The sequence below is a fragment of the Ictalurus punctatus genome, chromosome 26 (genome assembly GCF_001660625.3).
Source record: "Ictalurus punctatus breed USDA103 chromosome 26, Coco_2.0, whole genome shotgun sequence".
NCBI classification, from domain to species: domain Eukaryota; kingdom Metazoa; phylum Chordata; class Actinopteri; order Siluriformes; family Ictaluridae; genus Ictalurus; species Ictalurus punctatus.
Window position 1 is genome coordinate 18,608,934 of NC_030441.2, and position 12,466 is coordinate 18,621,399.

Sequence of the window (12,466 nt, forward strand, 5' to 3'; positions counted from 1 at the left end):
ACACACACACACAAGTTTAAAGGACTTTATTATTTAGTCAAAGTGCAGTCTCTCTCTCTCAGAATTAAAAGGGCCAGTTGTCCATGTTTTGTTTGTCATGGCTGAATTCACCTTGCTGCGTCTCCTTCACCCAAGTCTCAGATGGAGGACTGGCACTTTCCCTGTGTGATAGAGAGAACATAAGAATAGGAAAGGGAAAGAGAAGTCTAAGATAAGTTGTAAAGGTGTGTGAAACACACCTGCAGTAAAATGGCAGCTGAAGGATGCAGTAGAGCTCAGGAGTGTTGGGGGTCATTCCTATATTCTGCCCTGACCAGGGTGTGACCTCTGACCCCTCAGAGGATGGAGTGACACAAGGGGAGAGAGACAACAAATCAGGAGCCATCATTCCTACCACAGACACACACAATTTGTACCACTTGAAATGTAATGGTGGTTTTGTTCAGTATTTGTTTAGCAGCGTGTGTGCGTGTGTGTGTGTGTGCGTGTGTTGTGCATACGCAGGTCACTGAGTGCCGTGCTGTCTCTCCTGTTGGAGTGTGAAGTCTTCACTGGAGATGTGCTGAGGAACTGCTGTTTTAACAGAGAGGCCTTCTGTTGCTCAAACTCGCATCTCTGCAAAACACACACACACACACACACACACACACACACACACAATTAATGCTATTAATAAAACTAACCCCAAGTTAAGAAAATATTGGTAACCAAAAGGACGTTTTTGGTGAGGACACCCACAATTACACACAGGCCCATGGATTTAAAGTCTACTTTTATATTTATCATTTCTCCTCATGCACACTCCTGTCCAAGGATGAAAAATTGGTGTGATTAGTGGGGGACAAACCTCAGCAGGATATACTACAGGTACCTACTAAAACTGAATCCGAACGAAGTACTCCTACAATTAAATCCCCGTCACTATCCCTCACCATTAAATCTTTTCCTGCGTCCCAGTTCGCCTTCTATCCGTCCTAAACAGTGTCCGATACGAGAATTAGCGCATCCCAAACGGTACCATGTTGAAATCAGGATCCCAAAAGAACCCATATCGTCATCTATTTCCGGTCGATTTTCGAAGCATGTATCCGTGGACACTTTCCAGCTAATATTACGCACAACTCCTTGCGCAAAAGAAGGGAGGGAGGAGTCTTGTGATGGTTTGCTTTGCCGGACTCAAGGACACGTTTTAGAGAGGTGTAAATGAGATGTGGATGAGTCAATCCAGGGAACGATGAATTAAATTATAATGTTTATAAATGGTATAAGGAATGATGAATGCAACGAGGAATGTGTTTACGGTGATGGTGTGCGTAACTAGGCAACAGCGTTCTCTTCCTTTACGTGATGTGTCAGTATGTCCTGGTACTTACATAATCTTTTGCTACACACTCAAAAGTACGTACTTTTTCTTCACAAAAAGGAGTATACACACTTTTAGTGTATAGCATAAGTAGGTGAACAGAGATGCAGGGTTTCAGTTTCCTCCTCACCTCACGGCCCAATCGAATTGCGGCATCAGTGAAGGCCTGTCTTTCCTGCTGGAAGCTCCGCCTCTGTCTGTTAAACTCCACCCACTTGTCCTGTAGCCGCTCCCACTCCTCCAGATAGTAGGAGTCGATGAGTGTGTCTGGGAGAGGAGTAGCCACACTGTCCTGGGAGATAGAGTTGTACAGTTAAAGGAGATAACCGGGACAAATCTGGTAGCAATGATTTTATGCATTTGGTGTATATTATTGTGTGGAATGTATAAAATATGTGATTCTGTGAACTTATATTTTCAAATCATGTAACTGTTGAGGGACTACTGCAATTAGTGGAAGATTCAGTGAACACCACGTATAGGATGTGCACCGGTTCGTCCTGATTTAGTCATTTTCATCTGTAAGCTTCGCCTTTTTTTAATTTTTTTTTTTTATAAAAAGGCATTTATAAATGTAAAAATCAGCTGTGCAATGAATTTACTTCAGGGCTGAATAACATTTAACAGTAACAGTGTCACAGCTCATGAACTCAAAGCTTTCTAAAGTTGTGAATAATCACAAGAGGAGAATTCATAATCGAATCGTTTCAGAAACGAGGTGAACACGTGCGAATGTGAACGTAGAATCAGGACCTGCAGTAGCTGCTGCTGTACTCGGACCAGCTCTCTGCTCTGCTCCAGCTCTTCTTCAAGCTGAGACAGGAGCTTCTCCTGGTCTGTACTCACTGCAGCTAGGCCTGCACACACACATACACCCCTCAAGAAAAAGTTTGTTTCTGCGCCTTAATTATGGACAACCACACCCACACACCTTGTGACCGCAGCTCCCTCAGCCTCTGCTGTACATGCGTCCACTCCAGAAACACACCCCCTGTCACATGATCACCAAGTGACTGCTCTGATTGGACCAGCCTGCTGGTGTCTGTCTTGTCTTCCTCGGTGTCCACAATCTCCTTTAGAGTCTGACAGACAGAAAACAAGCAGTCATTTAATGTTGGGTTTTTTATTATTATTATTTTTTTTACACCTGCACTCTCAGGTCATTAAATATTTCTTCATGTAAATGTAGGTGCTTAGAAAGTCCCAGAATTTAGCAGCCAGTTTGCGTACTAAACAATAAAGATGAAAAATATGGACAGAAAATAGTCTTGGTTAATTTACCATGTTTAAGTGGAAGATGCGTTTCAATTTGAATATCACGTAAATTTTAACCCTTCTGTTATCACCCAGAATTTATTGGAAAGCAACATTTGTTTGTAATTTAACGCCATACCAGCGACCATGGCTATTTTCATGGAGTCCTAGTGGAGTTGAAACCATCATAGACCATGAAAAAATGCCTCAGAGATATTGGACCAAGGTGAATAAAGGAGGATCTTCACCCGTTAACAGAAACTTGTGAGCGAGTATCGAGTGGGAATGGGTCCCAGTGACTACGCAAGTAGAAACGCTGTTTTCTGCCAACAACGGGTTTGATTTCGTGAAGTTTATTTGTACTACATCGATCCCGATCAGTTTGCTGTTCTTTTTTTGGAAAGCACCAATTGCCAGGAAAATGGTTTTCTTCACATAAAACCATCTTTTCTGAGTACCAAGGAAAATTATTAATCATTGAGGGAAACCAACACAGGACTTAATGGGAAATTACTCAGTGGAAAAACAAACACATTTAAACCATCCAATCCTGGCAGGGAAAATGTAAATTGGAAACCACCAGACAAGGTCTATTAGGAAGTGAACCCATCAATCCATGACTCCTGTAGCTGCATGGTCTCCTGTTCCATCACCTGCTGCATGTCGGTTCTGAGCGCGTGCAGTAGCGTGGTGAGACTGTGACGCAGCTTCATGGCCTCCCTGAGCTCGGCCTCCCTCCTATCCAGCATTAACCTCAGCGCCTCCTCTTTCCTTCAGCGAGAATAAGAGAGAGAGAGAGAGAACGAGAGAGAGAGAGAGAGAGAGAGAGAGAGAGAGAGAACGAGAGAGAGAGAGAACCCAAACCAATAAATTGCAGAAAAAGTACTCTGGATATCAAATAGTCTCTAAATTTGTGCATAAATTAACCAGAAACCCAAACGTCCCATCAGGTTCTGTTTGGACCGGTTGTGGATCAGGTTCCTATCTTTAACTGGAATTGCACTCAAAAGTCATGAAGTTCAGTTGACTTTAAATGAGAGGCCTGTGTGCTGTGTCTGTGATTTTGGGATGTCTGTTCTCCTGTAGAAGACACTGGGTCATGTTGTAGAGGACACAGACATATAAAGCGTACCTCCCATCAGGCCGTGCACTCCAGGGCGTGGGCTCTCTCTGTCCCGATGGCTTAGGAAGAGCGTTTATGATCTCCATAGCTGTAGGAAGGGAAAATATACCCACATATTTTCTTAACCCCAGTCCTGTGCACTTACATCTCGGATTGTTTCACCTTCATAAGTTTTAGTGTGAAAACATCAATATTCAGAGAGCAAAAGCAACGCTCCGAGTGTCTTACACACTCCCCGGTCTCGGTGTCTGTCTGTAAACTGTGAGAGCTTCTCTCTCATTCTGTTCACAAGCTGCTCTCTGCGTTTTAATTCCACTGCCTGCTGGTTAAAACGAGACTGCAGCTTGGAGTTCTGCAAAGAGAGAGAGAACAAATAAAATGCAGGTATTACTGAGGGCGGAGTCACACACCTGCTGCAGCAAAATTCATCTCTGACCTGGACATGCTCAGAAACCAATTACTGCTCTGATCACATTTCAGTGGGCAACTGTACACGCAAACATTTTATTTACTGTATTCTATGGTGTGTGTACAGTTATTTTGACCCTTTTATAAAAACTATTAAAAAACATTTCTCCACCAGGAGGCGCTGAAGTGCTGCAAACTTTATAAAACATAAAAAAAAAATGTCTCCTACATTAATATGATCTGCACAACATATAGATCACACACACACACACACACACACACACACACACACACACACACACACACACACACACACACACACATTACCTTCTCCTTCTCAATTTGAAGTGCATCTTGCAGCCTATTGATGTACTGATCTTTATCCATAAGCTGCTCCTGTGAATGGGATACAGTGGGATCACACAATCAAAGCTTCATAACAGTTACTGAGGAGACAGACCATTAGAATAAAGAAAGCTGTTTAATTAATGTAAGGAATAAAACACTTTAGGGGAGAATGCTGTTCTAGAGGAGTTACTACCCCAAAGTTGATTATTTTGCTATAACAGCACCCCCTCTATGCACCCCCATATGACAATTAAAAAAGAAATTGTTTACAGTTACATTTAATTCTGCATTTGTTAGCCATGTTCCCTTCCCTCCTTATTTCACCTGAAGTGATCTGATCTGTTCGTTCGGCTCTTCTTTGAGAATCCTGTGGGAAGCGGTGCTGCACAGAGAACTGACTTGCAGCAACACTCGAGTGTTCTGGACCGCTGTGTAATAAATAAATAAATAAATAAATAATTTAGAAATTTAAATAATTTATTAGTCCCTACACTGCAGAACCATGAGCACTATGCAGCACGCCAATTTGAAAGCATTTAGTGACTAGATCTTTATTTATTATTATTCATCCATTTTCCATACCCATCACAGGTCACAATCTCACACACATTACTCACTCACACACTACTACATGTTGTTGGACTGCAGGAGGAAACCGGAGTACCCGGAGCAAACCCCCAAAGCACGAGCAGAACATGCAAACTCCATGTACACAGGGCAGAGATGGGATTTGAGCCCCCAACCCCAGAGGTGCGGGGCAATGATGATAATATCATCATCATCATCATCATCATCATTATTATTAATAATAATAATATCCAAAAAAAATTGCACTACATTTTGAAACCATTTAAATTTGTACAGTTATTAAGTAGAAGTTTAAATATAGAATCTGAAGCATGTTGATACCGGAGGTGTCATGAATCTTGCCATGTGATGTCAGCAGTCTTCCTTCTTGATTGCACGCCATCTTTTACACTAGACCTAAACTTGAAAGGAAACAAACAAACAAACAAACACACACACACACACACACACACACACACACACACACACACACACACACACACACAATTCTCAATCTTAAAAACATTAAACCAATTCCAATGCATAAACCTGTGTCACAAATGAAGTTGTATGGAGATTAGGGACCACACCCAGACCATGTCAGCAGTCTACTCCTGAAGGGAAAACTTTGGCCAGAAATTAAATGTGCACAATATCCTCTGATCAGCTGAAACATGTTCAGTGTGTTCGCTTCTTTAGTTTTACACTCGACCTACAAGGATAATGTAGCTAACCAGGGCCACTGTACGGAACATCCAGTCAAAAAACCCCTAGGTGCCTCCTGAGACAGTGAGGCTGAAGCGAACCTCCATCTTCTCCTCTATCAGCTTCGTGGAATCATTCAGTGTCTCAGGATGTCACAGAACTAAAAACAGTTATAGATCCATCATGAAGCCAAGGTCACTATCTTCCTCAGCACGTAATCTCAATACAGACAAGAAGCTGGGTTTTTGTTTGTATGGAAATGTGCACACATTAATATACAAAGCCTCATTTGCATAAATGAAAGATTCAGTTAAGAAAAAAATACTTGTAAGAATATCAGCAACCAACAATAGATAACATACCTATTATCAATATAATATAATATATTTTTTTTATATAATATATATATATATATATATATATATATATATATATATATATATATATATATATATATAAAGCTTAACTATTTACCCATAGCCAACAAACCCAGAGTTAAATGAAGGTCAATTTTGAATTGTAATTATTTCTTACCTGACCTTGTGCTTGAACAGTGTGTAAACTCCTCTTCTCTTGTCTTCATGGAAAGAGATGAGATTTAATATGATCCTATCATCAGGAGTGAGAGACTGACCCTGAGAGTGTGAGGTCATACCTGCCCCAGGTGGCTGTTATTACTGATAATCAATTCCACAATCAGTCAGATGTATACTGCAGGCTTCCTAACACTGCCAGGCGTGGAGCAGAAACAAACAAACAAACAAACAAAAACTACAGGAAAACTAAACATAACCATGACATATTATTAATGAAAAGTGAAAGAACCTGGTGAAAATGTCTACACATTTTAAATCATACTCATTTATTTAAAAGTAAAGTGTGACTGATTTTAACTGAAAGTGAGAAATTAAAACGTTTCCCCTCAGTGCCAATTTATAACTTTATAAAACTCTATGGGCTCAAATCTCATTCACCGTTATAACCATTTGCATGTTCAGTACCATTTCAGTGGACTCAGAGGTTCATGTCAGGATTAAACACATCACGCTCAATTGTTACGGAATTTTATAACACGTCTTAGTTCGGGGAAAAATAAGAGAACTTTATTAAGACTTGAAGAGCCAAAGGGGCGAACAGGTTTGTTGTATCCATACAAATTGATATGGATTTGATTGGACATTTTAATCATAGTTAATATATTACTTTTAAAAGGGAACGGTGGTTTAATGGTTAGCATGTTTGCCTCGCAGGACCGGCGTTGTGGGTTTAAATCCTGTCTGGGGGCACAGGGGTTTCCTTCAGGTACTCTAGTTTCCACCCTCAGTCCAAAGACATGCATTGTAAAAGGCTGAGAGTGAGAGTGTGTGTGTGATTGTTCCCTGTGATGGGTTGGCACCATGTCCAGAGTGTCCTCCACCCTGTGCCCTGAGATCCCTGGGATAGGCTCCAGGCTCCTTGTGTAGGATAATGGAAAGAAAACAAACCAGCAGTTGTGATCTCGGAGTGTCGTAGCGAGTAAATTGGAAAGTCTAAATGAAAACACAAGGAGTAAACAGTGTGGAGTCGATCTTGTTATTTCTCATTTATATTCTGGTAAAACATGCAGCCTCGGGTAAAAATCACGCAACTTTGGAGACGAAAAAATGACCATGTACAAATCAGAGTTAAAGTAGCTTTACTGAAAAATGTACAATTACACTGTAAGGCACACAGATTCAGCAGTCTCAATCCAACAAACAATCAAAAGAAGAGAGTACATCAGAAGGAACAGAATTAATGAAGGTCATGACTGGATCAGTGTTTAGTTCTCATACTTTACTGAATGCGAGAATACAGGCACACAGTCCCCACCCCCCTCCACGAAAATTAGACAAAGTAACACCCCAAAAACAATCAAAAGCACACTGGATTTCTCTGTATTGTCAGAAAGCGTTCTACTTTAGCGATTAGTAATGATGTCATCTGCAGCTCAGGATATCCCCGAGCATCGGTGTGTGAAACGGTTGCTGTAAAAGACAAGAGCGTGTACGCGGTCTTAATTTGTACACGCGGTCAGGAATGTGTTCGGGTTTAGCGCTAACCGTAATCTAGGTCCAATGAAGAACAGAACCAGCAGTGGGAAAATCATACCGATATGAAATCAGCAAAGCGACACTGCACAACCCTTTTCCATCATATAAATCTACTGCTAATAAATTAGTAAAGGATCACCTTTGAAAATCTACACCCTAGTGTTAAAAACCTCTAATAACCCTCCCCCAACATTAATCTAATAATTAAAAAAATAAAAAAAAAACAAACAAAAAAAAACAACAACAAAAAAACCCTTCATATAAAAGCTAGCAGGTGGAGATACAGATTCTGAAAAGTTTGATGAAAAGGTAGCAAAGACAACGGGAAACATCTGCACACCGAGCGAGCAGGTTGTTGTTGCTTGTACAATGAAAAGAAAAAGAAAAGAAAAGAAAAAAAGTTCCTCACAGGTTCTCCACATACGTAAGGGTTCCTAACGTTGTAAGGTTTTATTGGTAGCCCTTTGTAAATAGCAAAACACTCCACTGTAAGTTTTCACAAGTGATCATTTCCCCAGTGGGACTCTTTAAAGGGTCTAGATTTAAGCTTCTTTTTGTTTAGTGTAGTTACGGTAGACATGTTACTCCAGGAATTACGGTGGATCGCCCCATCAGTTAGTGTTCTCAACTTAGCACTAACAGAGCGCTGGGAACTCCAATAACAGCAGAAAGTAGCCTTATATAGTAATGGTCTTAAAAGGACAATCAGAAACATATTATAAAGCACAATTACGTTATAATGAAGGTTTCAAATTTCACGCACCTGACCTAGTCAAGGACTGAAGATCAGGACTGTAACACTTGAATATCAGGACAAACATTACATTGCATCAGTAGAGTTAGGTAATCATTTTCCTAGCAGTACAACCCCCACCAAAAAATTAAAATAACGACGTGATGAAGTGAAAGATGTGTGGAATTATACTGAACTTTTTTTCCTCCAAGTAGACGGAATATTTTGAAGGCTGTACATGAAACTCCAGAGCTACTAGTAGCCTTGGAATTACTGAACCTAGAGAGACTCCACATATGTGTGAAAGGACTCCCTGTCTTTTATATAGTGAGAAGTGGCCACATTAACTCCCAAAATAAAAAATGTAAAACGTTTTTAAAAACAACCAAAAACCGTAACAGCACAATCCTGCTTTGAGCGGTCCACTTCATGTCTCATCATCTTAAAGAATTTTAAATTCCATGTCCGAACTCCACAAATTCCAACGTCTCTCTTTTTTTCGTAATCAGTTCTCACTTGCATACAAGAAATAATCTATTTTTTAAATTTATCTTTTTTTTTTAAATAATCGATCATCTCTAAAGTTCTGAGAATGCAGGAAATGGACCATTCAGGGGGGACCGGTTTAGTGTGAATACGAGTACTGCAGTTTAGGAAGAGCTACAGGTGGATCATGCACAGTGTAGGATCATGACGTCCAGCAAGAAGAGTTCTCACAACACTGTAGTAAAGTAAAGTGAAGAGTGTGTGTGTGTGTGTCTCCATGAAGTCTTCTCAGATGGCCATCACCTGTGCCACAGAAATAAGAAAATAAAATTAGTGTGCATATGACACCAGATATAAAGCAAATGCTTGACATCATTGTAACTGATTAGATGATTTAATACTGCTGAATGAACGAATGAAACCTTTATCATTCATTATCTACTCGTCGTCCCTTATTATCTTCCCTTGACCAAAAATAAAATACATGCACACCCCGCACACACAGGGCGGAGGCGAATCCGCAGCACCCACATGTAAAAACATTAGCGGTCGCTACAGGTTTCAGGGTACCTCAGAGCAGGCCACACGATTTGGGAGGGCGGAAGGGGTTATCGCCGGACGGGACACCCATCAGCAGAGGGTCTTTATGAGCGTTCTGGAGACAGAAATTCTTCAGATCTGTGGCTGCCTGAGAAACCTGAACAAACAACAGGTTTAGCATCAAGCAAAACAAACCCTTGTGAAAATACACCATAAAAACAATCAATCTTTATTTATGTAACACTTTACATGTAACATCAAGAAATATGAAGCACTCTCTTAAAAATAAAAAGGTTCTTCTTTTCAAGAACCACTTTCATTATAAAGGGTTCTCGAGTTGACCTAGATTGTTCTCTGGAGATTATAGAAGTTCTTTATGGTTAATTATACGTTCTTCGGAGCAGTGGAGTGGTTCTTCAAGGTATCATTCCTTAACAGGTTAAAGTGAACCCTATAAGGTTCTCCTGGCATCACTCTTAAGAACCTTATATTGGTTAGATAAAGCACTATCTAAGGGCTTTTTAGAGAACTTATGAGAACATGGTTCCTTGCGGCACTGCTGTGAAGAACCATTTCTGGGTACTTTAAAGCACTGGTATATAGATGGTTCTTTAAAGAACTTGATGGAAGAAGCTTCTTCCACAGGGTTCTCCTATGGCATCAGGTTGAAAAAACCTTTTTGGTTCTAATTGGAATCTTTACTTATTATTATTATTTTTTAAAGTGCATGTAAAAATACATTTCACTACTGGAACTTTCCATTTCCACAGGTAATGTTGTTTGTTGCTGTGGATATTTTGCATCCAATTACTGACACACAGCTTTTCTTAATTTTTTCCAAAAGAACTACATCCTCATAATTCTACACCCTGGTTCATAGGTCTTGCCAAATATACACTTCATCCACGTGTTCTGTATGAATATATGCCTAAATATGAGTAATTAATGAACTGATCTGCCTGAGTGAAATCAACTGGGTGGGAAATGGCTCTCTCTGATATACCAATTAACACATTATTAATTATTGTCCTTTGTTGCGCATATATATATATATATATATATATATATATATATATATATATATATATATATATATATATTTTTTTTTTTGTTGAGACAAAAGCATATTTGTGTATATGTCCAACAGGTTAAGCTTCATTTTCATGTAAAAGTAAAATAAAGTAAAATTAAGTAAAATAGAATAACTTTAAGGCATGGTGCCTGTACTTAAAATACAATAATAAATAAATATCACAATAAATAATAAATATCACAGAATATTAAAAAATAAATGAAGTATAAAACATTATTAACAGGCCTACAGAGAATGAACAAGGTGTAAGTAAAGTAAAACCAAACTGGTAATGAACTGAAGTTATTTTTTTTTCTATATTATCTATAACTGTCAATTTATTGAGTTTTTTAGTGCAGTGATTGTGTAGTTTTTTCTTTAAAAAAACCAAACAAACAACTTTTGACATATTTATCATCAGTACAAGTAAACAAAGAGGCTACAAGTTAAGCTAACTAGCAGCTGAGCTAACATCAACCGTCTCTTCAAGTTGATTTGAGACACTTGGATGTAAAATGTAATAAAAATATATCAACAATTTATTAAAACTAAAACAACAACACAGTTTAAACAACACCTTCAGCTAATCGGTTATTTTAGATCTGAATAGATTTCTAACGCCACTGTTAGCAACTAGTGTCATTCCTCCGTGTGAATCCCAAACCCCTCCATTGTACACCGGTAGTGCCCTAGGTAGGGAGCAGAAGAAGCTCCGTCATAATAACAGCTAGTGCGCATGTGCAGGCAGGGCAAAGTGATTTAGGATTCATCCCCAAACTTTCCCTCGGTTATAATGTTTCTGTAAGCACTTACTTGAATTCGGCGGACACTGGCCTCCAGCCGCAGCTGTTTAACCGCTTTGTGAGCGACGGCCAGGCTGGTACTGGTGGCGTTATTGTTCGACATGACCGACCAACTGAAAGGTTGACGACTTAAAAAAAAAGTTTAAACGCCCAGAAAGAGAAACCGGAAGCCCGATCGTGAACTCACTCACCCACCCGCCTTCTGACCAGGGTTGCCAGGCAACCTGATCAAAATCCAACCTACTTAAAAGTGTTGCCAGGAAGCCTTTACAATCTGGCAACCCTGTGAACACCTGTTGTCTACAAATGAGTGCAAAGGTTTTTGTCTATTACATCGTATATTGTTGGATTATCCACAGATTATCTATTACATCTGTTATTGTTAGATTATCCACAGATTGTCTATTACATTGTATATTGTTGGATTATCCACAGATTATCTATTTCACATCGTATATTTTTGTATTATCCACAGATTATCTATTCCATCGTATATTGTTGGATTATTCACAGATTATCTATTACATTGTATATTATTGGATTGTCTGTTACATCATATATGATTGCATAATCCAATGCATTGCATGATTTTATTGCACGATGTGGAGGAAAAAAACATTAAGAGGAAAAGAACGAGTGCATTAAAATCATGTAACGCACATCTAGCCATGGATTATCCTGCTTATACCATGGTCACTTTCCAGCAGTGACAAGTTAAAGCTGTCATTGATGTTTGCAGCGCAAAATTTGACTGAAAGCCCTGCTGAAAAAAAACCCCCAATAGAAACCATCAAAGAAATTCGAATGGTTTCCACTACACATACCATTACAAACCATCAGCTAACCATTACAAACCATTACCATTACTGGTCCATATGTTATCCACTAGACATAACATACCACCAATATAAGTCGACAAATTACCAGTAAAATTTTTACGGCACAAACCAGCACAAACGAAGCACAAACAAACAAGCCTATTTGGAGTGAAT

At 39.4% G+C, this 12,466-nt stretch overlaps 2 protein-coding genes across 4 annotated transcripts; both read right to left on the bottom strand.

The window, feature by feature from the left end:
• Positions 1–11: 11 nt before the first annotated feature.
• Positions 12–6,376, bottom strand: si:ch211-286b5.4 (afadin- and alpha-actinin-binding protein B). 3 transcript variants are annotated; one of them, XM_017457074.3, is made up of 13 exons: positions 6,308–6,376; positions 5,406–5,480; positions 4,821–4,924; positions 4,476–4,544; positions 3,969–4,092; positions 3,750–3,828; positions 3,271–3,388; positions 2,295–2,445; positions 2,117–2,220; positions 1,494–1,655; positions 501–615; positions 240–390; positions 12–161 (listed from the first exon to the last, which is right to left on the bottom strand). In XM_017457074.3, exons 2-13 carry the CDS (start codon positions 5,464–5,466, stop codon positions 65–67), a joined length of 1,335 nt encoding a protein of 444 aa, XP_017312563.1. In that variant the 5' UTR covers positions 5,467–5,480; positions 6,308–6,376; the 3' UTR covers positions 12–64. The 3 variants fall into 3 exon arrangements, with proteins under 3 accessions (XP_017312563.1, XP_017312560.1, XP_017312561.1); XM_017457071.3 differs by having other exon boundaries at positions 6,303–6,376; XM_017457072.3 differs by having other exon boundaries at positions 5,406–5,485; positions 6,303–6,376.
• Positions 6,377–7,426: 1,050 nt separating this feature from the next.
• On the bottom strand, positions 7,427–11,690 carry si:ch211-286b5.5 (GGL domain-containing protein). Its single transcript, XM_017457130.2, has 3 exons — positions 11,485–11,690; positions 9,630–9,756; positions 7,427–9,362 (listed from the first exon to the last, which is right to left on the bottom strand). Exons 1-2 carry the CDS (start codon positions 11,575–11,577, stop codon positions 9,631–9,633), a joined length of 219 nt encoding a protein of 72 aa, XP_017312619.1. The 5' UTR covers positions 11,578–11,690; the 3' UTR covers positions 7,427–9,362; position 9,630.
• Between the last annotated feature and the right edge of the window lie 776 nt (positions 11,691–12,466).